The 27,579-nt window shown below is 44.4% G+C and overlaps 1 protein-coding gene across 2 annotated transcripts in view; it reads left to right on the top strand.

Moving 5' to 3' along the window:
* Window positions 1-27,579, top strand: part of SCUBE1 (signal peptide, CUB domain and EGF like domain containing 1) — a 200,428-nt gene that overhangs the window by 50,036 nt on the left and 122,813 nt on the right. For both annotated transcript variants that reach the window (XM_074901185.1, XM_074901184.1), the window contains exon 4: window positions 851-985. In XM_074901185.1, the coding sequence (XP_074757286.1) occupies window positions 851-985 (135 nt within the window). The remainder of the gene's footprint in view (window positions 1-850; window positions 986-27,579) is intronic.

The raw sequence follows: 27,579 nt of genomic DNA, 5'->3' as shown, positions 1-27,579 counted from the left end.
CCTTAAGAGGAAAACATGTATTTTTCAGGTGGCAAGTTGCTTTTATCCGAAGAAAAACCAGAAATTGGATATGATATACCTTTTATGAGCAAAACAGGAGAGCTGCAAGGTTGAATGTGGGTCAGATATCTTTTAGTGGCGGTGGTTTCCCAATGCTGAAACATATGTCTCTGTTAAACACAACAGCATAAAAACTTTTATGCCAAAGAGAGGTGATGGGGGGTAAGCAGGGACCCTCAAAACAGCCAGTAGCTAATGCTGCCTTTGTGGTTTTTATATATTTGCCTATTAAAATGACAATACAGACATGGAACATTTAGATTTAAGAAGCCTTCTTTTCATTAAACAACATTAAACAAACTGACAAAGTAGGGGGTTATGACTCCAGTAATTGAAACATGCTGTTCTGTTCAAGACCAGAACTCTATAAAGACTCTTTTCACCCAGTAATGCCCTTTGTGTTTGCCTGCTACCCCTGCTAGAAATTACTGTAGGCCTGAAGTATGTCTTTCCAAGTGGAGTGGGAATGACAGGGTGCAACACCACACTTGGCAGATGGGGTCACAGCCTTTTTAGGACGTTAACATTCATTGTGCATTGGAAATCAATTTGCAGCTCAGAATGCATGGAGACTTAGCTGGACTCCCCTCCCCACTGGCTTTTTATGTTAACTTTAAACCTAGGATGCAGGAAAAAGAATTAGATGGATTAATTTGGATTAACTCTGATGGGGTTCGGGTAGTTTTCATTAGCTTCATTTTCAGTGTGCCTTTTTGTGCATTCCTTGCTCTTCTAGTTGTATATTTTGAATCTGTACATTATCTTGATTCTTTGTCCTTCTCTCTTCTAGATGTTGATGAGTGTCAGGATAACAATGGAGGGTGCCAGCAGATCTGTGTAAATACTATGGGCAGCTATGAATGCCAGTGCAAAGAGGGCTTTTTTCTGAGTGATAACCAGCACACCTGCATTCATCGCTCCATTGGTAAGTTGCCAGTGTGTAAATTGTGCTCTTTACAAGAACTGTGTTCAATCAGAAATCCACAAACTGTTTGGGGGGATTTTTTTTTTTAATCTGTAGGGCTCCCAGAATCATTTCACTGGTTGGTTGGAATTGATTGATTCCTCTGCTACCCAAACTTGCAGCAGAGCCATAAATAAGACGGGAGACAAGGCTCTAGTTTGACACAGAAATGAGACTTCGTTCAAACAGCAGACTCCTTGGGCAGGCAGGGGCAGATTTGCAAACAGCAACTTTCTGCCTCTGAGTTTCCAAGGCTTAAAAGTTTCTCATCTGTTTATGGTATAATAGTTCACCTGTCTTCCACCTCGGAGAGCATGGTATCTTAAATCAAAATGAACAGCTTGTTGTTTCTGGAAGCTGTGCAGGTTATGGGGTTTTGCCAGTCGTGTAACTCATTGATTCACTGCAGACTGGTGATGGCTGATATTATATTGACACAGCGTTTTATTTTGGTTCAGTACCCTGTCTGGGGTGGATTGGAAAACTGCTCCTCTGTTGCCTATGCAGTAGCAGTAGAAATAAGGAATCCCTGCAAAACTTTGATTCTTGTCTGCAGCTGATTTTGACTAGAATAAGCAGCTCTCCCTTTTCTATACATGTCAGACATGGAAGACAAGTTTGAGTGGAAAGGGAGAAAAGAAAACAGCATAGCTATAAATCTTTGCAATTACGTGGAGCCTTGATGTGCTCCTTGGGAGTTGTAGTGACCCTGGCAGCACTGGGAATACGTGCTAGCCAGCTCATTTACCCGTGGGCACCACAGAGTGACAAAGGGGCGAGACGAGTCTGGTGATCAACCATGTGAGCAGGCTGTAAATTTCAACAAGCCACACAAATGGTTCTGAACTATTTTAAGTCACTAAAATTAACCAGAAAATCCTACCTGAGCATAGAGTATGAATTTTAGTCACTCTGTTGACAAGAAAGCAAAATCTTGTAGCCTAGCATCTCTCAGAAATGTGAATGTATTTCTGCACCGTGTGTCTGTTTACACAGAGTTACAGAGACAAGTAGTAATTTTGATTTTCAAAAATGTGAACCTCCAGAATATATTCACAAGTCCACTTTTTAGCATGATTATTAAGTTTTAAGCAATTGAGGTATTTTTCTTATGACAAGACCATAGAATTAAGCTCCATCAACCAGTGCATTTTAAAGGTTGTTATCTAATAGGTTTTTAGTCATTCTTTTCAACATAAATTGTTCAAATTTCTGTCTGGTGTAGAGTAACCCTGACACAAAGATATCCAACAGAGCAAGGAATAGTAGCTGGAGGCTTAATGAAAGCCACTTGCAGAGTACTGCGATACAATCGTTATTTCAATTTGCACGTTATAAAAATTCCCAGCTGCAATAAAAGAGAATTTGGTTATCTGAGCTGGAAACTAATGAAATAAATGAAAAATGGGACTTTAAAGGCAAAAGTTTCTCCTAAGGAATAGATTTATTGAGGGAGTTCTTATGGCAAAGAGGATTCCTGGTTTGCCGGAAGGACTGGGGGAGTGCATTGGAAGGTTGGCTGCTGCGTGCACATAATAAATGCGCGTGGAAATAATGTGTTTGTGGTAACTTGCTTACAAAGAAAATGCCATATAAGACATGGATGTTTAATTTGAAGCAACATCTTCAAATTATTTTAGATCTGGAAAAACCAAGCAACCTTCCGAATAGACTGGCGGTGATTGCCAAGTGTTTTATGAACAAATGGTTTGTAGCTTTTCAAAAGTAAAGTGTCAGTTTACAGCAACAGCAAACGTTACCCTGCAGTGCCATGCCCCCCCCCAGATACACCGTGTGGGTATGCGGGAGGAAGGAAATGAGGTGAAATTATCCCTTCCACTTGTCAGGGGTGACTGAACTGCAAATAGTAAACATGCACGGTGAGAAAGTAAATGGCTTTTTTAATATCTGTATTTACTCCCTTTCATCTGTCTCACTTGTAAGTGGGGCTACAGAAACGGTTGAAACGCAAAAATACGGATGGACGTATTGAGCCAGAACTGTGCCCAGGGCTCGCTTGTGTCTGTGCCTCTGTTGATAAACAAGGCTGAAGTGGACAAAGGCACACCACACAGCCAGCTCTGCAATCCAAACACAAAGCGCTGACTTGCCAAAGCCCTTTAGCAGGGCTTGTTGACTTTGAGCATAATAAGATCCATTAATTGCAGTGGGATTACTTTTCTGTCTCTGAAAAATGCATGTGCAGTCACACAATCTCGGTGTCCTTGACGTTACCTAAAGTCTCTCCAAGGACTTAGCTAGTCTAAAGCAATCAACCACAAGGTTCTGCATGCAGCTCGCTGCCACCTTTTCCCTCCTGTTTTCGAATGCCGTGGGAGAGGGGCAGAAGCCCCGCAGGGTGCTCGGGGTGTCCTTGGGGGGAGCTCGGAAGGGAGGGAGCAGCCGAGGCCCGGGCGGTGCCCTGCCCGCAGGCCCACGGCAGGGCTGGGGCTCTGGGCTCCTCAGCCCCTTCAGTGCTGGGGTAGTTTCAGGGTTGAAAAAGGCGTTGGACGTTCTCATGGGGGCTGAGCAGAGGAAGGAATATGTCCCTTCGTGCACTGAGCGGCCAAGGGAAAGGTGTCTTCCAATATGAGGCACCTCCCTAAGACTGTGGGCTGCTGAGGGGGTTCCTCGGGTTCCAGCGGCGGCTGTGCCCGTCCCAGTGTCTCAGGGCTGTGTTGTACCACCCTGCTCCTACCCACAAGCTGGGTTAAAAGCCGCACTAGAGCTCAGGGTACGGGCTTTTAATATCATCCTTGTGTCCCAAATGACATGTTTGCTTGCCATCTAGAAGTGTGCTTACTATTTCCTGCAGGCAGAAAGGATTAATGATGCACAAGAAATAGGAATTTTATACCGGTGGGAGGCCAGGCTGACATTAAAGTCAGGGCAAACCCTTGTTTCCCAGGACTTGCTTTGTTTCACTGCTTCATTATGGGCCTACTGATTTCTTATGTTTAGTCTCCAGTATCTTTTGGGAGGATATTATGCCCAGTAAAACTTATGTCAATTTATTTTTGCATGAAACTTAATTTTCTTTTGCTGAGTCAGATTTCAATACTAGTTTACTCACAATAATGATGACAACAATGGGGGGAAAGAACGGGAGGGAGAATGGATTGTAAAAGGTACAGAGAACTTAACAGTTGTTTATCTTGCTACATCTTAACTGCAATAATAAGTGTGAAGACTGTGAATTATGCCAGAGACAGGTTTGTGTTTGCTTCCTCATGACTTAAAAAGAAACGAGAATAAAACAGCTGTTACTGTGTCATCTCCAGCTCCAGAGGGAGCATGTGTTTAATAAATGTGGAGATTAGTATTGTACACTACAGCTGTGACTGGGTCAGGTGAGTGGGTTACAGCATGAGTTCCCTTAATTGGATGATAAGCCAAAAGCCCCGATTCAGCAAAGCTTCTGGGCACATCCTTGAAGTCTCAGCGATAGTGGAGTTGGTTATAAATCTGAGTTGGGCTTAGAAAGAATCACAGCAGACAGAGTTGGCTGTATGTGCCTGTATCTCCGTTGAAGCTCAGAGCCAACAGAACGGAGGGTATGGTGTGTCCCACCTGCGTCACAGCTCTAGAAGACGTTGTGGTCAGGAGCCCTGGCTATGAGCTGCCTCACCAGAATTCTCAGCTGGAGGGCTGTAGAAAGCCCTTGCTGCCCCACCTCCAGCGGGCACGTCTCCTGACACACAAAGGGTGTTTGCTTCAAGCCAGATACTTCATGAGTTCTGTGGCTAGAAAGACTTCTGTCGTTTTAGATTCCATCCCCTGAATGTCTGCCTAAAGCACAGTTATAGTAATGGTCTTGTATCTGCTAATCCTTCACTGCCATGGTTTTTATACAGCCAGTGCCAAGTAGACTGAAAAGGCAGCTGCAATTAGGAGTGGCAATTATAAGTGGAGACAAGAAGAGGTGGAGAAGTACCCGGCTTATAGCGGGCTGGAAATTATGATGGTCTGGTCAAACAGTGGAAAAGCTTTTTACACGGTTGTCACTATCATTTTCAAGCCTGTTAAAAAACGATTTGGCAAGGAAATGCATTTTCACTTCCCCTTATCCCATTAGCCTTATGTTCTCAGCAGAGTTAGGGAGTTTGACATAAAGTCAAGCTACCACAATTTAGCAAATTACTGTGCTACAGAGTCTCAAAACCAGCTTTGCTCTTGCTGAACTGAAAGTGTAATAGTTTGGTCCCAGAGGAAGGGGAAACATGCTAAGCCGAGTTGTCTTGCATTTGTCATGGGCTAAGTGGGCTTATGAAATGGCTTACCACGCTTGTGCTGATCCATAGTAACTTGTTAAACTTTATTACATGTTTAAACCCTTGTTAATTCTGCAGTAGTAGCATAGGAGTCCTTTGCTTGGCTGACATCAAACTACCAAGTTTCTTCTTGTGAGGATTATAAAACCACCTGTGTTCATTTTTTTTTCATTCCTACTTCTCTTGATTTATTTTTATTCTTTACCTGTTTTCTTAGTTCAGTACAACTTTACAGCAGTAGAATAATGTGTTAGGACTCCCTGGGAGGAAGCATGATCCTGTCAGTGCAGGAAAGGTTACAGGTTGGGATTCTGGACTTTATTCCCGTCTCTGGTGCTGATGCCTTGTGGGACTCTGGGCAAGAAGGTTATTGTGACTCAGAATTTCTGCAAAGCACTTCAGAGGACAGAGGAGGTTTTTCTACAGAAAGCACAATAATCTATTCATATTTAGATGAATGTGGAAGGGTGACTTTAAATAATTAAGTGTTGCCAGCACCGTTCCAGACTTTATGAAGTACAAGGTTTCTCATCTCAACTATGAAAGCTCTTTCATGATGATGTAACTGGTTAAATTACTCCATTACTTGCATATACTTTGCCATAGCTACCCCGAGTACAGGCATCCCATTCACTGGAGCCAAACAGTCCTATTTATCTTTTCAAATTGGATCCTAATATGATTGTAAAGTAGAGGAATATACTAGGTAAAGTAAATTTTAAGGCTATCAATTCATGTGCCTTTAGATAATGTAATAAGAAAACCTTGCAGGCAAAGTCAGCTTTATCTGGACAAACATACAGAGATCTCAGAAGCCTTTTCTTAGAACTGCACACAGTATGACCTAAGGGTAATAGAAACTTGCCTGTTTGTACATTCCCACATAATACATTTTGAATAAATAGTTCAATTGATTATCTTTCACAGACTATAGGATATAGAATATGTCCAGGAAAAAAGGCTTGATAAACCATTTTAAATCTCATTGTACTCTGTTAGATGTGTGTAACCTTTTAAATCTCTGTCTAACCCACAAAAATTGCTGTACTTTGGTTTCAGGGGTTCTTACTTGCTCCAGCAGCCTGGGTGAAGGGCACCTCACCATTTGCTTTATCCATTCCTCTGGAATGGAAGGAGTTGGTAATTTGTCTGGAGGGAAAGTGCAACAGGTGAAAACACCTGGTGTAAGTAAAAAGCAATCTCTGTTAGGCCTGATTCCCCCCCCCCCCCATGTATCCATGATTTATTATGATTAGGACTAGTAAAGTTACACTGATGTAAAACTAGTTTAAGTGAATTAAGTTCAGCTGTGAGGGGAAGCGGTAACTATATAATCATAAAAACAACATTAGGTGAAAGTTTAGTACTAGATATGAGAGTAAGTGGTCTCATAGAATCGAAGAGCAACCCAGGTCAGAGGGACCTTGGCAGATAACCTGGTCCAACCTTTTGTGGGAGAGGGAGCCCAGATGACGTTGAGTGCCCTGTCCAGCTGCACCTTGAAAACCATCAGTGGAGGGGACTCTGCCACGTCCCTGGGGAGGTTGTTCCAGTGAATGATCGTTCTCATTGTAAAACATTTCTTTCTTATGTCAAGATAAAACATCTGGTGCAACTTTTAGCCATTGTCCTTTGTCTTCTTCATGTGGCTTCTTGTGAAGAGAGCACCTCTTTGTAGCAGCCCTTTAAGTACTGTCCAAATAAAGCTAAGTGTATCCAAATAAAACTGCAAAAGCAGAGCTTAAAGTATCAAAATTGTCAGTAGGTTTTTTGTTGTATTGTTATTCCCCCCAGCTTTTCACATTAAGGCCTTCGATAAATGTCAGATTAAATGGTCATGCTTAGGATGTCTTAGAATTGGATACAAAGGCATGTCACTTTTGGCTTACAAAAATTTTAAATGCCTCTGAAACCTGAGGCTGCAATCTTCCTTTTATAGGTAGGAAAACTGAGATGTAAATATTACAGTACTTCCTAAAGTTCTTGTGCCTGTGTCTCAGCTGCAGAGTAGATTCACTCCATTAGAGCAGCTGCAGTCCTGTTCCTCAGAGCAGCCCAGATGGAAACCAGGATGTGAGGCAACGATATAAGATAGGAGATCAGGGCAGAGTTTTGGTATATCCCAAGCTGCAGAGTTAAACGCAGCCAAGTAGAGTCGGCTGCAGGCCCTCACGGGGGCCAGTTCAGACCCACGTCACAGTTATACGCAGCAAAGTATGATGAAGTCTCTACATATTCTACCTTCGTTTTATAGCTCACTTGCTTTCTGAAGGAAAAATATTGTGCTTCAAAATTTTCTGGGACTTAGAATTAGGCTTCAGAAAGAAAACCAAGTTTTGTTGAGTAATCGATACCCTCTGGTGCTTTGCTTCAGCTGAGGTTGAATGCACCAGTAAACTGACCGGTTAGCAGGATGCAGTGGGAGTGAGTTCATTGAAACTCCGAAGGAGAAATCTCCCAACACTCAGGAAGAATAGCAGATTGCCAGATTTTGCCAAAATCTGGGGTTGAATTCTAAGAGCATTGTGCAGAAGCTGTCCTGTAACAGGTCCCAGATTTACATCTACTGATCAGAACAGACATAAATATTTTTAAAAAGGAAAGAAAATAATACTAAAAAAAATAAAGGCTAGATGTACTAGAAAACTTCAGCTGGTAAGTAATCCAGAAGGCGGGTCTATAACTTGCATATAGTGCTTGAACAGTAATAAAAGTAAACGCACAGTGGACCGTGAGGCAGTGATAAACTAGACAGCGGGTCACTGCGCAGCGAGCCCCAGTCTGAGATAGTTTCAGGGTACAGTAGTTGTTTGTGCATGGCTCCGATCCAGTGCCTTTTGGTATGAAAAGGATGAAACTAAAGGGGAAAAAGAAGCGTGTGAGAAATAATGAAGCTGGAGATGCAAAGAAGTGTGTCTTGGAAAGAGCAGCTGTTTGACACGCCCTGCAGCAGCGCGACAGCCCGCCAGCTTGCTGGGGGAGCGGGAATTTGTCAGTCAGATCAAAAATCTCTCCACACCTGTGTGACAGAAAGTGCAGCAAGCAGTCTGTGACTGGGCAACTGACTGACTGGCAGTGCTGACAGGATGGGAAAGCTATACGCACGAATGGGAAAACACACTGGAAAGTAGTACCTTAAGAGAAAAAAAATAAAGAGAAAATATGCAAAGGGGGCTTTCACACTCAATCATTCAATAGCACTGGAAGTGAACCAATGTTCTGTTCATACTGTCTGCTCTGGCTGTAGCAGCATTATACTAAATAAAAGAACTGACATGTTTTTTAAAGGCCTCCAGCATCCAGTTGACTGAAACATCAGGTGAGAAAGATCTGGGAAGAATATTAAGCCACAGTGTACTGGAAAAAAGCTGCATTCACACACACAACAAACGGGCTCTGTTCTAGCGTGTCCCGCGTCGTATTTGTCACGGGGTGTCTCTTGTGCCATCAGGGGCACGACGGTGAGTTTGGGGCCTGCTCTGAATACTGTGTGAAGGTGCTCAGCATCTTTCCTACCTGCTGTGGTCGCTGCGGGCCTCTGTGTGTGTGTCCTGTGTTCCTCACTGTGCAGGGGAATTGCGCGCAGACCGTGCCGCAGGCGCTGTCCCTCTGCTCTTGGTGACAAACCTCAGATGCGATCCAGCAGGGACGCTCTGGAGGCCAATACCACAATGTGGTTTTGGTTATAAACCAGTAGGAATTCCAGGTATGAATGCCAAATACCTGCTCATGTATACTGTTACCCTCCTGTATATGGTATGCAGACTATGCATTTAATGAGTTCTATTAATTATTCAATCCCATGTAATTATGTTTGAGGTTGCTCTGAGCTATTCTGAAGTAATTTAAGAGTTAATGGAAATAAGAAGGAAGATGCTTGTATTTAATAGCCGTGTATATTTTCAAGCCTAAGAATACTTGCATGCTCTGTTAAGCTTTATATCTTAGAAGCATCTAGGTTGTAAAATTGTTGGTTTTGTTACTGTTCTTGATAGTATATCAATTATTTTTTACTTGAGCACCAGTCAAGAATGAGGCCAGATTGCACAGTACAAACTGGGAACGTTTACAGCCCAAGTGAAGGAGGCAAACACGGGGCAGAAGACAGCGCAAAACGCAGTCACTGGGAATGCTTTCGTGGCAGAAACGTAGTAGCACCATGAGATTTTCTTAAGAGGGGCACAAAGGAAGAAGAGCGAGCCAAGGGTATGTCAGGCAAACGGGAAGTAAGAGGAGGAGGGAGAAACAGGCAGGGAGGTGGGGAGGAGGTGAAGTGGAGGAGAACAGGCTGAAGGAGAAGAGAAGGGTGTGAAACAGCACAAGGCAAGATCTGTACTTCTCTGTCTCCTTAATTCCCTGGCTACTAATGCCATTTCTTGTCCGTACCCTCTCCCTCATGGTTTTCTTTCCACTTGACTAACTCCCCTCCCCTATAAACCGCAGTGTAGTCACAGTATGGTCAAACTGCAACAGTGTCTTTGAAAAGGAATGGTTTTTCTGGGTGGAACGGTCACGTGCTGAGCTTGCAAAGCCGACCCGCAGTCATGTGCAGGTGATGACGCCCTTGCAAGGGTTCAACGCCTTTGCTTCTCCCAGGAGTCAAGAAATGCAGCACAGAGACATTAAGCGTAGCAGGGAGAAGCCTGGCGTGTAGTGACTCTCTGGACTGTGTTCACCGCTGATAAGAGCACTGAGCTTGCGCAGTGAATCCATTTACCTGCTTTGTGTGTGTGATGCACAGTGTGATTGAGCACTTCAGAAGGCTCTGCCTCACTTACCAGTGCTGAGAAGCTGCACATCATCTTCTCTTGTTCCCACAGAAAACGTTCACTTTAGAGTTAAAGCAACAGCTCTTTTGTCCCTCTTTGATATGGAGCACCTCCTGTAAAAGTTCTTCTCTGTGTTTACAGCTGACTAAACCACTGCACACCCGGTGTAAGGCAGTAGTATCCAGCATGGTGTGCTGCCAGCGTTGTGTTGCACTGGTGATTTACCTGAGTTGGCAGCTTTTCTCCTTACAGTTAACATGGGCTGAGGATAATGTAATAGCTGTTATCTTCAATCCATATCAAACTGCAAAGTATTAGACAGGCCAAAACTATGAGCCTCCTTACTCAGACATTAATTTTTGACAGAAATTCACATGATTGGTGTTGGCATTTTAGTATTTAGTGTAATGAGAATTGGTTATTTAAACTGACATTTGTTTGGAATGCTACAAATGCCAAGATAGGGCAGCAGTGATGTGAATTGTTCTTATGCCGTGCATTTCTCATTCCGCCTGCTTCACAAGAGAATTTCCAGTTATTTGCTTCTCTAATCACTAATTCGCTAGAGGATGTCTCAGGAGTCTACAAAAAAACTACCTCAGTACTCTAAACCCCCCTCTGAAATAGGAGCTATTATGCCATGTGCTGTAAATTACTGTTAGGGGAGGCAGAAAAGTTAAATAATTTGCCTAGAGTTACGCAGGATGGCTGCAGAAATACCGAGAGCTTTCCAGAAAAGCTGTGAAGGAATCATTTGACAGAGCATGCACTTTAATTGATACTATGTTGATTTCACCAAATCTGTTTTATAAAACTGAGTATCTGGTTTTATGTGTGCTCCTACTAGGAACAGAATGCAGATACCCCGAGACCCATTCTTTTGGTCTGTGATTTAATTCCCTTCTTTCATCCCTGGTGCACTTTAACACCAGTGATTGATGAATTACATGTACATGTTCAGAGATCAAAGCGTAGCACGGGGAGCTGGGGGTAACAGTGCATTTTGCAAATCCTGCCCTTTCCCGCCTTTCCTCCCCACGCTTTTTGTTCTGTTTGTGCTCTATTGGCTCGCTGTTGTAAATCGAACAATTTCTGGTGGTGCCAGGCAGCTTGACTTCGTGCTGCGCTTCGGGATGCCTGGGGACTCTGCGCTGGGCCCTTGTGCCGGGAAGGCAGCCAGCCTGGCACTGGGAACGTGTGGGGGCTGAAAAGCGCGTGCAGCTACCTGAACGGGTCAGCCAGGTGTTGTCAACATTCTTCTCGGAAGGAGTGTATTTTCCATTAAATCAGGGTTTGTTCTCTGAAGGAGCTGCTCTTCTTGGAATAATAACAATCGCATATAAAAAAGAAATCGCAGAAAAACCCAAACATGCAAACTCGGAAGCCCTTGGGCGCGGGGGTACGGCCCGTGGCGGTCAGGCAGCCCTGCCGCTCCCCGGGCGGCTGTGGCGTCCCGGCCTGGCGAGCGGCGCCGGGGCAGAGCCACTGGGAGCTCGCGCTGGCCCGAGGTGTCTGTGGGGCGAAGGAGCCTGTTCTGGCAGAGCTTCTGAACCGCCCGTTGCACAGGCGCAGCAGTTGGGTGCTGGGGAGCCTTCCAGGGCAAGGCCAGACTAACCGAGACGGGTCCTGGCAGCCCTGGGCTGGGCCTGGGGGAGCCTGGCCTGGCCTGGCCTGGCGGACGGCCGCTCGCTCTGCTCCAGGGCCGGCTTCCCGCTCCTCGCCTCCCCGGGGAGCTGCCTCCCCGCTTCCCAGCCAGAGCTAGCATTTGGCCTAAGCGCCGCCTTAAGGCACATTTAATTACCCTGCTCTGGTTGGAGTCTATCATATCATTAAAAAAAAGCCCGTAATAAGCTGTTTTAAACCAGGATGTGGTGATCAGTGCTTTCCTAGCCTAATCTGTGTGTCTCCCTTAAATCCCAAACACTGTGTTTACCTGGAGACTTATTTTGAGACTTTCTGTGGAGATCTCCATGTGACTTTTTAGCGTGTGGCTAAGTTACCATTTGTCTTCAGCTGGAATTAGTTGAAAATGCCTTGTGCTGTTCAATCTTCCGAGAATTCACAGAAAGAGATAGCGAGCTGTCATTCCTGTGCTGTCTCGCAGAGAAGCTGGCCACTTATCAGCCGAATGAACTCAGAATTAATCTGGAGGATTACCTGTCAAGAGCTCACTGAAATGCTCCGTGAAACAGCTCATGGTAGAGTGAAATGCCAGAAAAACAATAAAATCAAAGTGGTGATTCTCAGTAATTCAGTCTTTTAAAAGCAGAGCCTTGGTGGGAGCAGGAAAGCCCCTTTGTGTTATGTTGTTCTCATTAGTTTCATGCACAAGGGACATCAGGTGGCTGAAGGAATTTTCCTGTTGTCTGGACTGGATGTTTTTTAACCCAGCTCTGAGGGTTTCTAGACCTATATTGTAAATGGTGCCACTGCTGAGTGCCCATCAAATTCCCTTCTTGCTATTAGTTGCAAGTGCCCAAACCCAGACTATAAATATATCTCCAAGCACTCAAAGTTTATTGATGTGTCATTTGGTTAAATATTTTATGGGGTTGTTTTGTTCCTTCATTTCCTCTAAAAACACCTGTGAAGGCCTCATTTTCTTCGTGTTTATTATGACTCACTTTGTGGTGATACTTTTGTGCTGAGCTATATACTAAGTTGAGCTATCTCAAAAGCAACACTGTGGTCAGAAGCGTGGCTGTGTTGAATGACTTCCCATTTTTCCTGTTCCGTATTTATTCTCTCTTAGGACTTCCAGTGTCTATTTACAGGCAGAAACAGGACTTCCTTGCTTTCCAGTATATCCTGGTATCAGGAAAAACTGTCATTTTTTGTGTTTACCTCGACCACCAACAAAGACTGTCCGAATTAAAATCTCTATTCAGTGTTTAGCTGGTGTTTTTCATCCAAGTATAGAAATCAGATAGAGCTGCTTATCAAGAAGCATTCTATTTTTCCATGTTCGCCCTTGCACAGCAATATTGTCTGCACTCTATTTACTGTCTCAAAGTCTTGTTGACCTCTTGCAAACAGCTCATAGCTTCCAAAGGATTTTCTTCACCTTTCTTTTCTCAGGCTGTTAAAGCCACGGTGGCTACAAGCAGAAATGCTGCTAGCAGATGCCATGCTTGTTTCCATGTGCAGCTCTGCCAACGTATCTTCATCTTCATTCATCCCGTCCTTTCACCTCCTTGCTCCTTTCAAGAAATGGAATCCCAGTTAGGCGTATGCATGGCAACTAGGATGAAATAATATGGTTTGGTTAGACCATGAAATCTGTAGAGGCGAAGGACTGTTCCCGCCCCAGCTTGGGGTGCTCTCTGAAGTGAGGTGAGGTGGAGTCTGACCAGACCGGTTGAGAAGCGACCAAACACCCAGCAGCTTCAGCAGGATTTGAACAGGCAGCACGAGACTCTGGACATCTGCCAGCGAGAGAGACTGGATCAGGAGGTGGTGCAAATTATGATTTAGTTCTCTGGGTTACACCATTGCACAGGTAAAGTTGTGAATAGCTGCACTGCCATCATAAACTTTTCACTTCCTCTGGAAGACCTGAGCAACCTGTTTTACTAATCTATAGGACTGAAGTGTCTCTAGGACCTACGCAGAACTTTGACAGAGTACAGAGTGCCAGAAGAAAACCCGTAGGTGATATGTAGATTAAAGGCAGCTCAGTACTGAAGAATAGGCTTGCAGGGCAATTACATAGTTTGCTAATGCAAAATGCTACTAATGATTGCTGTAGTAAGCCGTTGGTACTCACTGCAGCAGAGCCCTGAGCAGGTGCTGAGAGAGTCACCATGGTGCAGAAGAGAGCCTGCTAGTTTTGAGGTGAAGAAACTGTTCTGCAATGACAAATACGCCTCAATGCACAGAGGAAGAGCAACGCTACAAGAGCAGCAGAGTGATATGTGTACAGGCTGGATGTTTCTCACCTGAATGTGGCCGCAGAGTATGCAGACTACTACGAGAAGCAGGCTCTGCCCCTTTCTCACCATGGTTGCCCCAGAAACATTTCATTCATTTCTTAAGTGCAACTTGCAGACTAGGCTTCCACACATTGTGTGGCGATAGCATTTGGGCTTAAACGGCTAATAACGTTGGCCTGCTATTTCAGGTGCCTCCACGTGAAATCCGATGCTGAGTGCCCCAGAAAAAACCTAACTGTTTGTGACAGGCAGGGGATGGGCTTTGCTGCGGTGTGGCGGATGTGTTTGACTGCACGCCCGCTGGGTGTTGGCTCGGGGCTGCTTGGAGCTGGAATGGAGAAGCGAGAGCAGGATTTTGGTGGATGTAAATACTAACGATAGCGAAAGGAGAAGGTATAACTGTGCTTTAAAATGGTCCTCATGGTAATATTCTTGCTCAGATAATAAAGGATTTTGTTGCCTGAGGTCACCAGACAGTGTTTCTTGAATGCCTTAATGGTGCCGTCTGAGCAAATCTTGATCACAGGTAACTTTTCTCAAAGGGCAATATATTCATCATCTCCATTCCACACCCATCCTTCCCCAGCACCTCTCGCTTTTCCCCTGACCTGGACCCTGCAGCATCGCCTTCCAGAGCGTGAATCACTCATCTCTCTGCCTCATGCCCCCACCAAATGTTATCATCGCGCTCGCTCGAACCCTGACATTTGATTTGTGTAAGCTAGCACTGCTGTGTGGCTCAGACTGACATTCAGATTCCTTCTCTGAGGACAACTCTGGGAAAACAGAGCAACATACTGCGTTTCCACAGAATGGTAAACTATCTTCCCGTGAAATCAAACCCAGTGGAAAGTTTGGAAGAGTTTTCATAGGTAAATGGCCCTTCCATGTTGCAGATATGCTGGACTCTTATAAGGCTCAGAAAACAGCATGTAATTCCCCCAATGTATGTGTATTTAAAATTGGTGTATACAGTTACATATGCATTTTGTAAATACTTTTCCTAAGCTGTCCTTGAATGTGGCTGCTGTGACCCCACTCCTTGCTTGCCATACCCAAGGGAGGCAGCATTGATTTTGTTCTCTGGGTTTTGTAGGTTTTTCTGAAAGCAAGGGAGAGGCTTGTGCCTACATTGCATTTTACTTTAATGTATGGGCAGGCTTTCAGGCCTTTGTTGTTGGGACTATTCATGTGCTTAAGTGTTTTGCTGGATTGGAGCCACAGAGCAGTTAATGAATTAGTGCACATACCAGGGTATAGCATTCTATTTCTCCTTTCCAGACAGTTTGCATTTCCAGTATTTGTGTAGGATATGGGGTGACCAGCAGCCTGTTTTCTTTATTTACAAAACTGTATGTAGAAATGTCTTCTCAGTAGCTTGTATTTCTGCATCGCCTTCTGATAGATGAATTATCTTCCCTTTTTCTTCCCATCCAAACTGTTTTCTAAGGAAAAAGTGTTTGTGGTGACCACTGTTGCCATACTTTCCTCTCTTCCATGGAAGTGTAACGTATGACTATATTTTCCTTGTGCTGTGTCCCAGACAGTGTCAGAAACAGAATTTAGTGGCCAAATAATTAGAGTGATGGTGGCAACAGGTATTCAGTGCCGGCTGACAGAAGCTTCCCTGAAAGCATTTGCCTAATTCTGTGCTTCCAGCTTGGAGTATGGAAGAGTAGTTGTGCATCTTCTTGGCAAATTTCTTCTTTGGAATTAGATTTCGACAGTGGTGTTCGGATTGGGAAAGCACATGTTTGTACACAACTCGTTAGGCGGCAGATGAGTTCTCGTTTTGCTGAGTTACTGTGATCTTCTCTATTGGTAGTACTTGAGTAGCAGATTGCCCCGTGAGCTGAGTATCTCCGCTCTTCCAGCGGCACTGCTTTGTGCGCCGCGTGCTGTCACTCACCAGCCCCGTTGTGTCCCAGCTGACTCGGGTCCTGATTTCTTCTTTGGATTAATACTCGGTGGCTCTCTCGCAGCACGGTCGTGCCCCAGTAGAGCCCATGGCGCCAGAGTTCCACCTTGCAGGAAGCAGCACTGCTGATGGATCTGCTCCTGCACGTTGACGCTGTTTCCTGGCCTGCCGGGACTCTCTCCGTCCTGCAGCCTGATGCTCTCTGTCTCCAGTGCTTGGTGGCATCAACCTTTCATTGCTGTGTGGGCTGGTAGACCAGCAGGAATTTTAAGGTGTTGGTGTATGTTTTGTTTTCTCACAGTGCTGCTTCTGAGGTAGCTACCTATTCTGTAATAGCAGCCTTTCGTCCCGAAGCGGCGCAGGGGGCTCCGTGGTGTGGGCCTAGGAAATGCCCTTCCCTCTGCACAGAGGTGCTCCAAGGCAAGGACAGGGTGAGAGGCACGTACAGCATGCTCTGGGTCATAACGCTCCCGGCAGGGATGAGCACTACCATCAAGTGAACGGAAGGAGGAGCTAGGGATTGTTTTCCCTTCACCATCTCCCCAAAGAACAACTGGAACTCATCAAGTAAGAGGGTACAGAGACAGGTGGAGGCAAAAGCCTTAAGTTTGGTGTTGTATAGAGCAGATATGCTAACAAGCAACCAGGGGCAAAGAGTGAAGAGCAGATGGACTTGTTCTGTGAGGGGTGCAAGATCCCTCATAGCGAGAAATAAGGAAAGAGAGGTTTGTAGAACAAGCAAAGTTGCAAGAGGCAGCTACTCTGTAGGTAAAGAGAGGAAACTGGAGTGGTAACTGGCAAGGGATGTTATGACAGAAGAAAGCTGGCAATGCAGTAGCTGTTGGCCAGCATTACATTAATTTGGGAGTTGGACTCGATGATCCTTACGGGTCTTTTCCAGCTGAAGATATGGTATGATTCTGTGACTAAGGGTGTTAGCAAGAAAGCCAACACAAAGCAGGAGGATGCCTCAGGAAGACAGAACTAGATTGGGGTCAGAGAATGACAGAAGAAAACTGGGTGAGTGACGTTAAAGGAATAGGAAGGAAGAGGAAAAATTCTAGATCCTTGCTTGGAATTCTCCCTTGCATTATCTTCCCTTTCTCTCCATAAGAGGAGACAAGCAGCTCAGCCACCCCCGTCGTTAGCATGCCCTTTTTCCATACCCGAGCACTCTGAGCAGAAGCCCCTTTGAGATGGGGCAATGAAGAGACGGGTTCTGGGCAGGGTATGTCACACTGATTTGGGCAGTTGGGCAACAGACCCTCCATTGTGCTAGAAGATACTTTAAAGACAGTACATGGAATTTTTGTATTTCCAGGGACCTGCAAAAGATGCATCAGATTACGGTGGTGAGCCCCCTTACCTTCTCTGGGATATAGAAGGGAGTTACTTACACCTGGGAGGTCAGGAGAAATCTCTTGGGATCCGTTCTGCCCCTGTTAGGTTGATCAGGTTCTGTACAGCAATACAACCTGGCGGTCACTTGGTGAGAGGGTAGGGGGATGAGTTAGATTCCTGTAAACAGCCTCAGCAAAGAGGAGTTGGTGGTAACTATGTCGTATTATATACAGTACGGTGCTGGGCGTTTGTTTCTCCACTGAAGAGTAAGTGGGAAGTGAAAGAAAACATACCTAGGCATAGTGAAATGTGTCTGTGCTTCTAGTCAGTGTATTGGTACGTGCTGATTGATAAAAGCATATATCCCTTCACACAGCAATTTCAGTCTGAGTCCTGGACCTTCTGAAGGTGTATGGATAGTAAGCACGTAAAGAATACCTAAAATAACTGCTGGTGTTTTGAGGTAGAGAGGAGTTATTCTCTAACACAGTGTAAGCACAGTAAAACATCTGTACAGTCCTTCAGCTCTCCGCGTTGAATTGGTCATTTGCTGAGCTGATTCTCACTCCTTACAATGTGAGCAGCGGGCCTCAGTTGATGGTGTCATTACACCAACACAGATCTCAGATTAATACCACTGTTGCCCTTTTGGTTTGAGTCTCTGATTACAAGGAAACGGATACACTCCGAGATGCTGTGAGGGAAAAGAACTTACTCCTGCTTTCAATCTCTGTGGAGAAAGCAGAAAGTCATGCTGCCTTCCACTGTTCCTGCTAGATGAATGCAGTGACTGTGTGTAGCACCCTCCTGTGGTGCCTTGTGGCTTTTACTGCTAGTTTTATTTTCTTCTCTGATCTCTCTTTACCAAAATTACTGTCTTCATACTGACTCACGAGTTGTAGCCAAGACTGAGGACAGAAAGGTAATGAGTAATTCATGCGATGCTGTCAGCTTTCCTCATGGCTCTTACTCTTATTTTTGGATCCTACCACATCTTGATGCTAAAAAACATTTTATTGCTTTAATCTTCTGGTTTCTGAATGTATTTAGTGTAATGTTAAGAAGGTATTTGAAAGAAGGAGAATTATTATGAAGAGGTAGGTATAGTGTGAATAAACACTCTTCATCACACCTCTCAAAATTCCTCATTCTTACTTGCTGGTAGCATCTCTTTTACTCCATTTCTGACCCCTTGTCTGAGCAAGAAATTGTCAGTCATGCTGAAATTAGTTTAAAGACTTCATATGTGAACAGTCACCTGAATGATTTCTTCCTACAGTTTACTTTAAGAGCTGAACTTACGTTTCCAGGGTGTAGATCAAGCAGCACTAGTCTGCTGTGATGCTACTCCATTCCATCTGTTCTGCTGTATCCTAATCATCTTCATGTGAAAACACTGCAGTATTAATCTGCATCATCCAGAGAAGTTATTTCTATTGCGTATTGCTTGTTTGTATTCTCATCTTTTTCCCAAGAAGCGTGTAGAGGATCTCATAATTCTTTTCCCCTTCTTGCGTTCCCCTCCTGGAAGGGTGTGTCTGTCATAAACCAGCTTTACCTTTCTCAGGCAGAATTACACCTCGATGAAGAAGTGTGCTTTTAGCTAGGGCATTCACAGTAGGGATTTTTTAATTCCTTTGAAGATAATAAGAAACTGGGTGTAGAAGTCATTTAAGATAAGAAACAAAAATTTGTTGACACTGATGTAGAAAAAGGAGTGGACGTCTCGTGTGCCTCATCTAGGTCGGGCGCTGCGGTTCTCTGTAGTGCAGCACCAGCATTTCCTGAGCACTAGAGGTTTTGGGCCTGGGTTATCACCTTGCTGTGGTCACACTGAAAGAGGATAACATCATCAACTACTGAACTCGGTTTCCTTTTTAGCCAGAAGGTTTAGAAGGTGCTAACTTGCCTCTGTTAAGGTTTACTGGGCAAGGAGTGCAAGAGGCTGCTTTAGCTAGGGGTAGAGCTGACTAACACTGAGCCAGAAGAGGCTGCAGAGTGTCTGTAAGCGGGTCAAAACCCTGTCCTGTGTCCAAGTGCTGCATTAGTCACACTTCTTCATGGAGCTACTTTCAGACTGACAGCTGAGATGCATCAGCGGTAGAACAGGCTGCTTCCGTTACAAGGAACTACTCAGCAATGCATTTCTACAACAAGGACTAATTTTCTGATCATGCTTTGCAGCTCTGTGTTTAAGCCTTTGGTTCCTTCAGGTACAGAGTGACTTTTTTTTTTTTTTTTTTTTTGAATGACTAAAGGTCTTCTACCTCCATAATAAAAACAGACACTATTCCATATGGGTTTAAAAACCAGCCATACCAAAATTAGGTTGATCTGATATGTTTCAGACTCTTGTTATCTGTTAGAGAATGTTGCTCCTTTGTATATTAAATTGCTGTTACATGTCACTGTAGAAACAAGAATGGTTAGGTGAGTGATGGGAGAAAGGCTGACAGAAAAGCACTAATTAAATAGTGTTTTGCAAAGCCCTCATTGAAATTCATAGCTTAGTACCTTTGGGGACTTGAAAGTAGGGGAGATGGAAAGATTTCAATTAAAAAGGTATTTGTATGGTTCTTTGTGAAGCCAATCATTGCCTTTTTAATATAAAACATGTAAGTGTCTGTCTGACATGCTTTACAAATATCAGACATCATGCCTTGAAACAATGAGCGTTTTAATAGGTCTCAGAGCAAGATATTTCGAAATAAAATAAAAATGCCATAGACCTAAAATTTTATTCAGAGCAAGGCTTTGGTTGGTTTTTTTTTTTAAGCACAAGTGCAATCTTATTTCTATATTGATTGACTGATTAAAAAATTTGTAAGGGAAAATATACTTGCAAAAAGAAATACAGTTGTTTAATTAATTTAGTTATTTGTATTCAGCTACAGTTGTAGTTGTCATTTACAGTTTTTTAATGTACACAATGGTTCTTTTATTCTTACAGTGCTTTTAGATTTATTATTTTTTTAATTTCAAGGAGTCCTGTAGCATGACACCTCATTGTGCTGGTGTCTGAGCAACCTCAGTCAGTAAGTAGCAGGGCTATAGCAGTGTATGGCCGGGACAGACCATGAGGGCCACCAGCTGGAGTCACCTGCAGGAGATCCGGTGTCAGAAGGGTTCAGAGAACATCTGTTCCAGGCACAACTGAATACCACGAGCCACAGAACGCTTGTCAGCAAAACAAACTCAAAATTTACAGTAGAACCCCAGAAGCCACAACTGTAATTTACCACAGTAAGAAAAATTCGGGCCACTGCCAGGTTCCTCGATCCCTGAAGTCACGGGGAATGGAAACCGAATTTCCAGATAAGCCGAGTGTTCTGTGCCCAGTTATAGAAGAGAGCAGATCCAGAATGACTGCTGCTGAGCTGCCTTGTCCCTCCATCTCCCGGTCAGAGTATGAGGAGCACGTCCCAGTAAACAAACATGGCAGGTGCTTTGAGCAGCTGCTGTAAGAGCAGTAAAACCTGCCCAGTCTAAGCAGTACAGGTCGTCTTCTTGCTGGGTCACGAGCTCTGTCTCAGTCTCACGTTCCCAGGCAAAGCCAGGAGTTTTATAGCATGCTGGGGAGAGTCCCTGGAACGGGTTAGTGCGGATGACGGGATTCAGGGCAAGGTGCCTGAGCAGAGTGGGTTTTGCAGAGAGGTGCAGGGTTATTTGGATCTCATTAGATCTTGTGAAACGCTTGACGCTGTATCTTGAAGCCACAAGGTTTCAACCCAGTGAATCTCTAGAGCATTGGCCTGGAATGAACAGGATTTCTTGGCTGGAGCACAAACAACATCGTATTAGGTCAGTGCCCTTTTAAGGGAAAATTGCTCAGGAATTTAATCTTCTTCGCTTTATCTGGGTTTGTGTTGGGCATCTATGATGACACTTGGACCCTTAACTGCTGCATCCTTGGCAGCAGCAGAGCAATTAACAGGCTTCACAGGAAGGACAGATGCAAAAGGCTGGTCATTCTGATAAGTTCTACCTCCTTTATGGGTACAGAATGGCCAAGGAAGATGTAACAGAATGCTTTATTTGAAATTAATCCTTTCATCTAATACCACTCCCCACCCAAGTCCTGCTCATCAGCTGCCTTTTTTTCAGAAGTTGCCCTGTTTGCTTGATCCAGGAGTTTATCTAGGGAAGCACTCTGCTGATTTTATTTCTGCAGATTTCTCATGTAGAACTGCTCAGGTTATGCCCATTAAAAAACTTCCTTATGGTTGTTGTCAGGAGGTAGCTCTGGGTTAGGACCTGTTGTCCCGTGGTCAGCGGAACACTTGCTCCCTACCTGCGCCCACACGCTGTGTGTGACCCCTGCTGTGTCCGTCTCCCTCGTGACTGTGGCCCCAGGCTGCCCCTCCCGTGTCCCCAGTCCCTGTGAGGGTGGACATGGCGTGTGCTGGGGTGGGTTCTGGGCTGGGCTTTTCTCAGTGAGTCCTCTCTTGCTCCGCATGCTGCCGGAGTGGCTCGGATGCCAGGTGAAGCGGGTAGTTCTTGTGCTAGTGTTGCAGCCTTTCCCAGCTGCAGTGCCAGTCTGGTTCTCTCCTCTCTGGTTGCCAGTTTTCACAAAGCTTGTAGGAATATAATTATCTTTGATAACTCTACCCTTGAGCTGAGCGAGTTGGGATTGTCCAGTGGAGTCCAGAGTGACTGAGTGGAAGGACTGACAGATGGACAAGACAGCACAGTCACACAAGCATTGTTTCCTTGTAACCAACAATAATAACAAATACCCGGTAAATAATAATAACAAATTTTACTAATAGTAACATGTAATAAAAATAAATCTCAATTCATTTATTTGGTATCTATAGCTGCATTTTATTTTAAAGTAATGGCTACTTGAAAAGTTTGGGTGTCTAGGCTTGCATTTTTCGGTTCTGAGATTTTCTTAATTTTCTTTTTAAAAAGTTCTATACATAACTTGAATAAAAATATATACTCTCTTAAAATTTATTGTATTTTTTAGCCATCCTCACTTAATTACGGCTGCTTTACACAGGCTTAAACACGGTAAGAACATAGTCTGCCAGTGGCAAAGCTTGTGCATTTTACACTCTGAAAAAGCACATAACTATCACTTAGGTGATGAATATTTCAGCAGAGGAGCTGGCATTGAACAAGATGATGCTATTTTCTTTTTATACCACTAAGAATCTTAAAAGACTGACTTCACTGTGGTAATTGCTACACAAGTGGTGAAAATCTCTAATGCAGTGCATTTGTTTTGTGACTGGTGCTGTGGCCAAAAAATGTATTTAGGCAGCATTACTGAAGAGCTTGTGGAAAAGTGGTGTTAATTTGTAGTACAGTAGCTCTTAGGTCAGGGTCTGTTGTGTTAAGTGCTTACCCTCTATACAGCGCGGGTGAGACAGGCTGAGAGGTTGAGGCTCTCCCTTGCCGCGGGGACAGACAAAAGCTGTGTATCCCTACCTTAGGGACGGGGAAGCCTGGCATCCAGCTGCCTCCCCATCTCCAGCCTTCACTGCTGGTGTCGGGCAGCATTTCACAGACAAACTGTGCATTAGTTGAAAAATCGTGTTTATGCAGTCTGGAATGATAAGCAAATTCACAGAGAAATCAGAAAACTCATTCAGGCAGAGAAATAGGATTTTGAAATTAAATACACATACATTTCATTTAGATTTTAGGGGGAAAAAAGGGTAAAATACCCAAAATCATTGCAGGTTAAAAAACTATTTTGCTTGTCTTTAAATGAAACTGTTGATGCTTCATTTTGCTCAGAAAATTGCAAAAAATATCTGCTAAACCTACATGAAACAGAAAACCAGAAGTCTTTTCGACTTGCTGCCCAAAGCCACCCCCGTGATGGGTACGAGGGACAGTGCTCTCCAAAGCTTCGGTTGCAGGGGTGACGATGCACTCCAGCCAGGAAGGGCTGGGAGCTGAGGCGCTCTGTGGAGAGCAGGAGGCACCTCCAGCAGGCCCCCAGGAGCACTGGTATTAACATGCCTGAAGTTAATAGTGCAAATATATCCTTTGCCTTTGATTTTGATGTGGATTTGGTCCTCTGATGTAATGTCAAGAGCTGTAAGATAAGCTTACTTCTGTTTGAAAAAGCAGCCAGTTACATCCTGTTATTGGTCTGCAAGGGCAGCAAGGAACAGGATTTATTCCACCAGTATTATTGCAAATATAAGAAGAATGCTTAGATGGTAAAATGTGTAGCATGCATGTAACGTTTGTCTCAGTGGCAACTAAACCCCCACTAAGTAAATTGAAAAGAAAATTTCCTTTTAAATTCTGAAATAAAATTCCACTGCACTCTAGATTTTACTTTATATGGTAAACACTTGTTTAAAGTTATTTAAAATTCTTGCAACTTAGGCGCTTTTTTAAAAAAAGTTGCCAGTATTTTCCAATGTACGTACCTAACTTTGCATTCTGTGTTATGAGTTAGTTTGCCCGTAAGGATCTTAGGAAGGAAAATGGTCTTTTCAGTCAGAAAGCTGTTGGGTAAACGTAAAGGGGAATCCACTATGTAAGTGTGTGAGTCGGTGCTTACCTGCCCGTTTATTTCTGTGAATTAGCAGCAGAAAGGCTAAAAAGGAGAGTGCTTTATGAGTAAAGTAATCGTTTTGTTATCCAGGAAGAGCGTGGGACGGAATAATCTGTTACTGCTGGAAGAAGCCCGAGCGCGTGGCCCTGGGGAGCTGGGGGGAGCGGTGCCCTGTTCAGCTCCCGCTTGCCTGTGGCCCCGGGGGAGGCGCCGAGCAGGGCAGCCCATGGGATGCTCCCTGGCACCGTTTCCAGCTCGGGTGTGGTTTGTGAGCTTTGTGGCCGTTAGTGGGTCTCTCCTCCACGTGCTATTCCTCTTTGCCCTCGAGTCCGCGCAGGCCCTGGGCCGGGAGCCCACAGGCCGGGAGCCCGCAGGCCGGGAGCCCGCAGGCCGGGAGCCCGCAGGCCGGGAGCCCGCAGGCCGGGAGCCCGCAGGCCGGGAGCCCGCAGGCCGGGAGCCCACAGGCCTGCTGCCTCGCCCGCGGAGCTGCCGCCGCCTGCTGCCCCCTCCCGGCTCCTGCTCCCCCGGCCGGGGGCCTCTAGTTCCCCTGGAGCAGGGGAGCTCTTGGTCTGGAGGCGCCTCGGACGTCTGCCACACGTAGGTAACCATGGCCAGCGTGCGCTGGGTGCCCGGCAGCAGGCAGCGCCGAGCGCCGCGGCTGGGCCTGCGGGTGGCGGGGCCGTGTACGTGGGGAGAGGTGAGGCCTCTTGGGTGCTTTTTCAGTTGGGGTTTTCTTTCAGTAGTTGAATTTATTTTTTCCTCAGGAGGTGAAATCTGTAGTTTGAATGTTCCAGCGTGTGTAAGCCAGCCCTGATTTATTATAATGAGTACAAGTGGATGCTTCTTCCTAATTTTGTTTCCACCTTTATTAGGGGTGAATCCAAAAGGTTGTAGATCCATGCTGGTGTCTGTCAGAGGGCCATGAGAAATGGTGGGAGTTTGCTTGCTTGAAGATTACCTGGGATTCTGGGTTTAAAAACATAGTAAGGGAAGCACACGGGAAATATGAAGCATGAGAGAGATTTCTGAATAGTTAAAACAGGATTTGTTTAGCAAAAACATCAAATATGTTTCAAAGTAAATACTGAGTGGAGCTGAAAAAAATCTGTGACTGTATTTCCCTCTCTCCAAATAGACTAACTGATGTCAAGCTCTGTTTCATGTGGGTGGCTTGCCATTAAGAAGGGTTATTTTTGTTGCACTTGATAGTACAAAAAGGTCACTTTTTCTCCCTTTCTTAAAAGGTACAGTGGAGGTTTCTGCCCAGTCAGGGCTAACCAGGCAGGCATGCTGCTTTAGTCCTTTCTGCTGCCTTTGTGGCTGGTAATTCTTCCTTCCAACTGCTTCACACTGTGCTGCCAGACAATCCCTATCTGGTATCACGATGCACTTTCAGTCTAAGCACACCAGTTTCTGCAGCGTGCTCTGCAGGTCTGTCGCTTTCCCCAGACATTAAGTGGATACAGGTGTGGGGGGAGGCAAGAGGAAGCAATTAGACCAAGTATCAAAGCTCCCCCTCTGTACTGATATGAGGTGGAAAATACAAGTAGCAGAACTTGTTAACTGTGTCAGAATGTCTGAATAACAGGGAAAAGGGATGGAAATACGTTGTTCAAAACGTTGCGTTGGGGTGTCGTTCACTCCTTTGTTCGAATTACAGAAATATATTTCAATTATCCTTTTACTGAGTCATTGGGTTAGGTCCAATCTTGCAAACTTTTAGAAGCATACTTACTTTTACTCCATAAAGATAATTTAATGTGATATCAATATGATTCTTTGGTCAAAGTTAGCAGTTGTTTTTCTATGAAATAATCACAGAAAGGAAAACAGATGGAGCCATGTTCTGACTGTATTAGTAGCTCGTGTTCTAGTGTTGAGGCTGCCGTCATGCACCTCATGAGTTCTGAAGAAAGGAACTATAGAAGTGATCTGAAAAATAAAAAAAGAAAATTTGTCCTTTTTAAAAAAAATAATCCCATCTGCACTGTATATTTCTGAGCAAATAAAACAGTTATGGGATTAATCCAACACTACTGTTTTCAGTGCATCTTCATGTTGAATTTAGCAGGATTAAACACATAACCACTAAGGGGTTTGTTTAGTTTCCAAGAGTTTTTCTGTTCATGCTATTCTGCTGGAGGGTATTGTTACCTGGTTTGCTTTACAAATTCCCGTCCTGTGACTTAGGTGTAATAGGTTACAATGAGTACACTTCCAAAAGCAATAGATACAGAGAAATAATTTTTCGGAGATAACTCATTTTTTGGTACCACCTGATTCTTTCTAGTCATATCGTGAAATGAGGCTGTGCCTCGGAAATGTCAGCAGTGAAATTAGCTTCGAACTAGAGCAGGAATGAATCTCCAAAACCAGAACTCTGATCTCAGCTGAGGTTTTGGAGTAGCAGGTGTGTTCCTAAAGCAGACAGCACGGGCATAATGCGAGTTATCATATAACTCTTCACTCTTCTGAACCATGAAAAATTTCTGTTTCTGCGCACACCTAAGGAAGAATAAATGAAAGGCTGTATTGGAGACTGACTCAAACACTGTTGGTCTAACACAGGCGTTTTGACACAGTCTCTTACTGAACAGTTTTGCCAACAGCTTCAACAAAAGCAGGATGGGGCTTCAGATTGGAGCCGTTTGAATTTCTGCTTTTCAAAAGGGACGGGTGTACCTGTAAGTCTGTTTGGCTACAGCCTGGCATTGAATGGGCTACCTTTCAGAACGAGAGATCTTAGTAATTGCTCAAAAACATACTCCTTCAGCAGAAACCCAGAGTTAGATCCTGAAATACTGACACAGCCATTCCGAAAGCTGGCCTAAATAAAAGAGGAGTTGATAAGTCACTGTCTCAGTCAGTGGAAATACTTCTGCTTACTACCAATGGATGGTGCCTCAGACTCACCATGACTACAGCAAGTGAATTCTGACATCAGGAAGAACGCCCTTCATTTCATAAAAGGAACAGGGAGTGTGTTTAAAAGAATAGGTGATGCAAGTATATAAAGGTCCAAACTATTTTCTAGTGCTCTCTGACCGTTCCTCCTAATTTTTATTATGCAATTTTCAAGGCTATTAGGTGTGACTCAGCTTGCTTTCCCTTCTTTTGCAACCACCTTCCAATCACAGAAATAAGCTGAAGTGGATAACAGCTCTGGCCTTTTGCTCCCAGCACTCTATTTCTACTACAGCGTGTTGTTTTAATGGAATGACTTAGGTGGTCTCGGTTCAGATCCCAGTTGACTGGAGACCATATTATAAAACCACTGCATGCAGATTCAGTGGAATTGGCAGCCTTTGCCTGAAATAAATCCAGGGCCAAACAGGCATAAAGAATGAATTATTTCTTGCTTCTAGAGAGGGTCTCTTTAGGTCAGGGTTGAAAGCATTGGCAGGCCAGTGTAGGGAAGCTTCCACTCCAGCTGCCTGCATTGAAATTAGGCGGTCGATAAATAGAGGACTACAGTCTTCAGCACTGCCAACTCCTTAACCTTCATTAGCACAAATATTTGCTCAGGATTTTATGAATGTTGTATGTTCAATGTCTGCTGTTGTATTTCATTCCTAGAATGATACTTTTCAGGACAAAATATTAGGGACTTGTCTTCTTCTTATCAGACAGGCAGCAGGATGAGCAAGGTGTACAAGATGCTGCAGTTTTCAAAGATAAGTTTCTGTAAATGTCTCAGAGCATTTCCCCTTGTCTGTGGGCGTTGGGTTATACGGTAAAGAGGTAGCATGAATTTTTCCTTTATAAAATACACAGGACGCCCACAGGGACTCATAACCTGAC

This window comes from Athene noctua, chromosome 3 (assembly GCF_965140245.1).
Source record: "Athene noctua chromosome 3, bAthNoc1.hap1.1, whole genome shotgun sequence".
NCBI lineage: Eukaryota > Metazoa > Chordata > Aves > Strigiformes > Strigidae > Athene > Athene noctua.
Note: the sequence above shows the minus strand (reverse complement) of the source record. Positions and strands in the feature narration are given on the sequence as shown.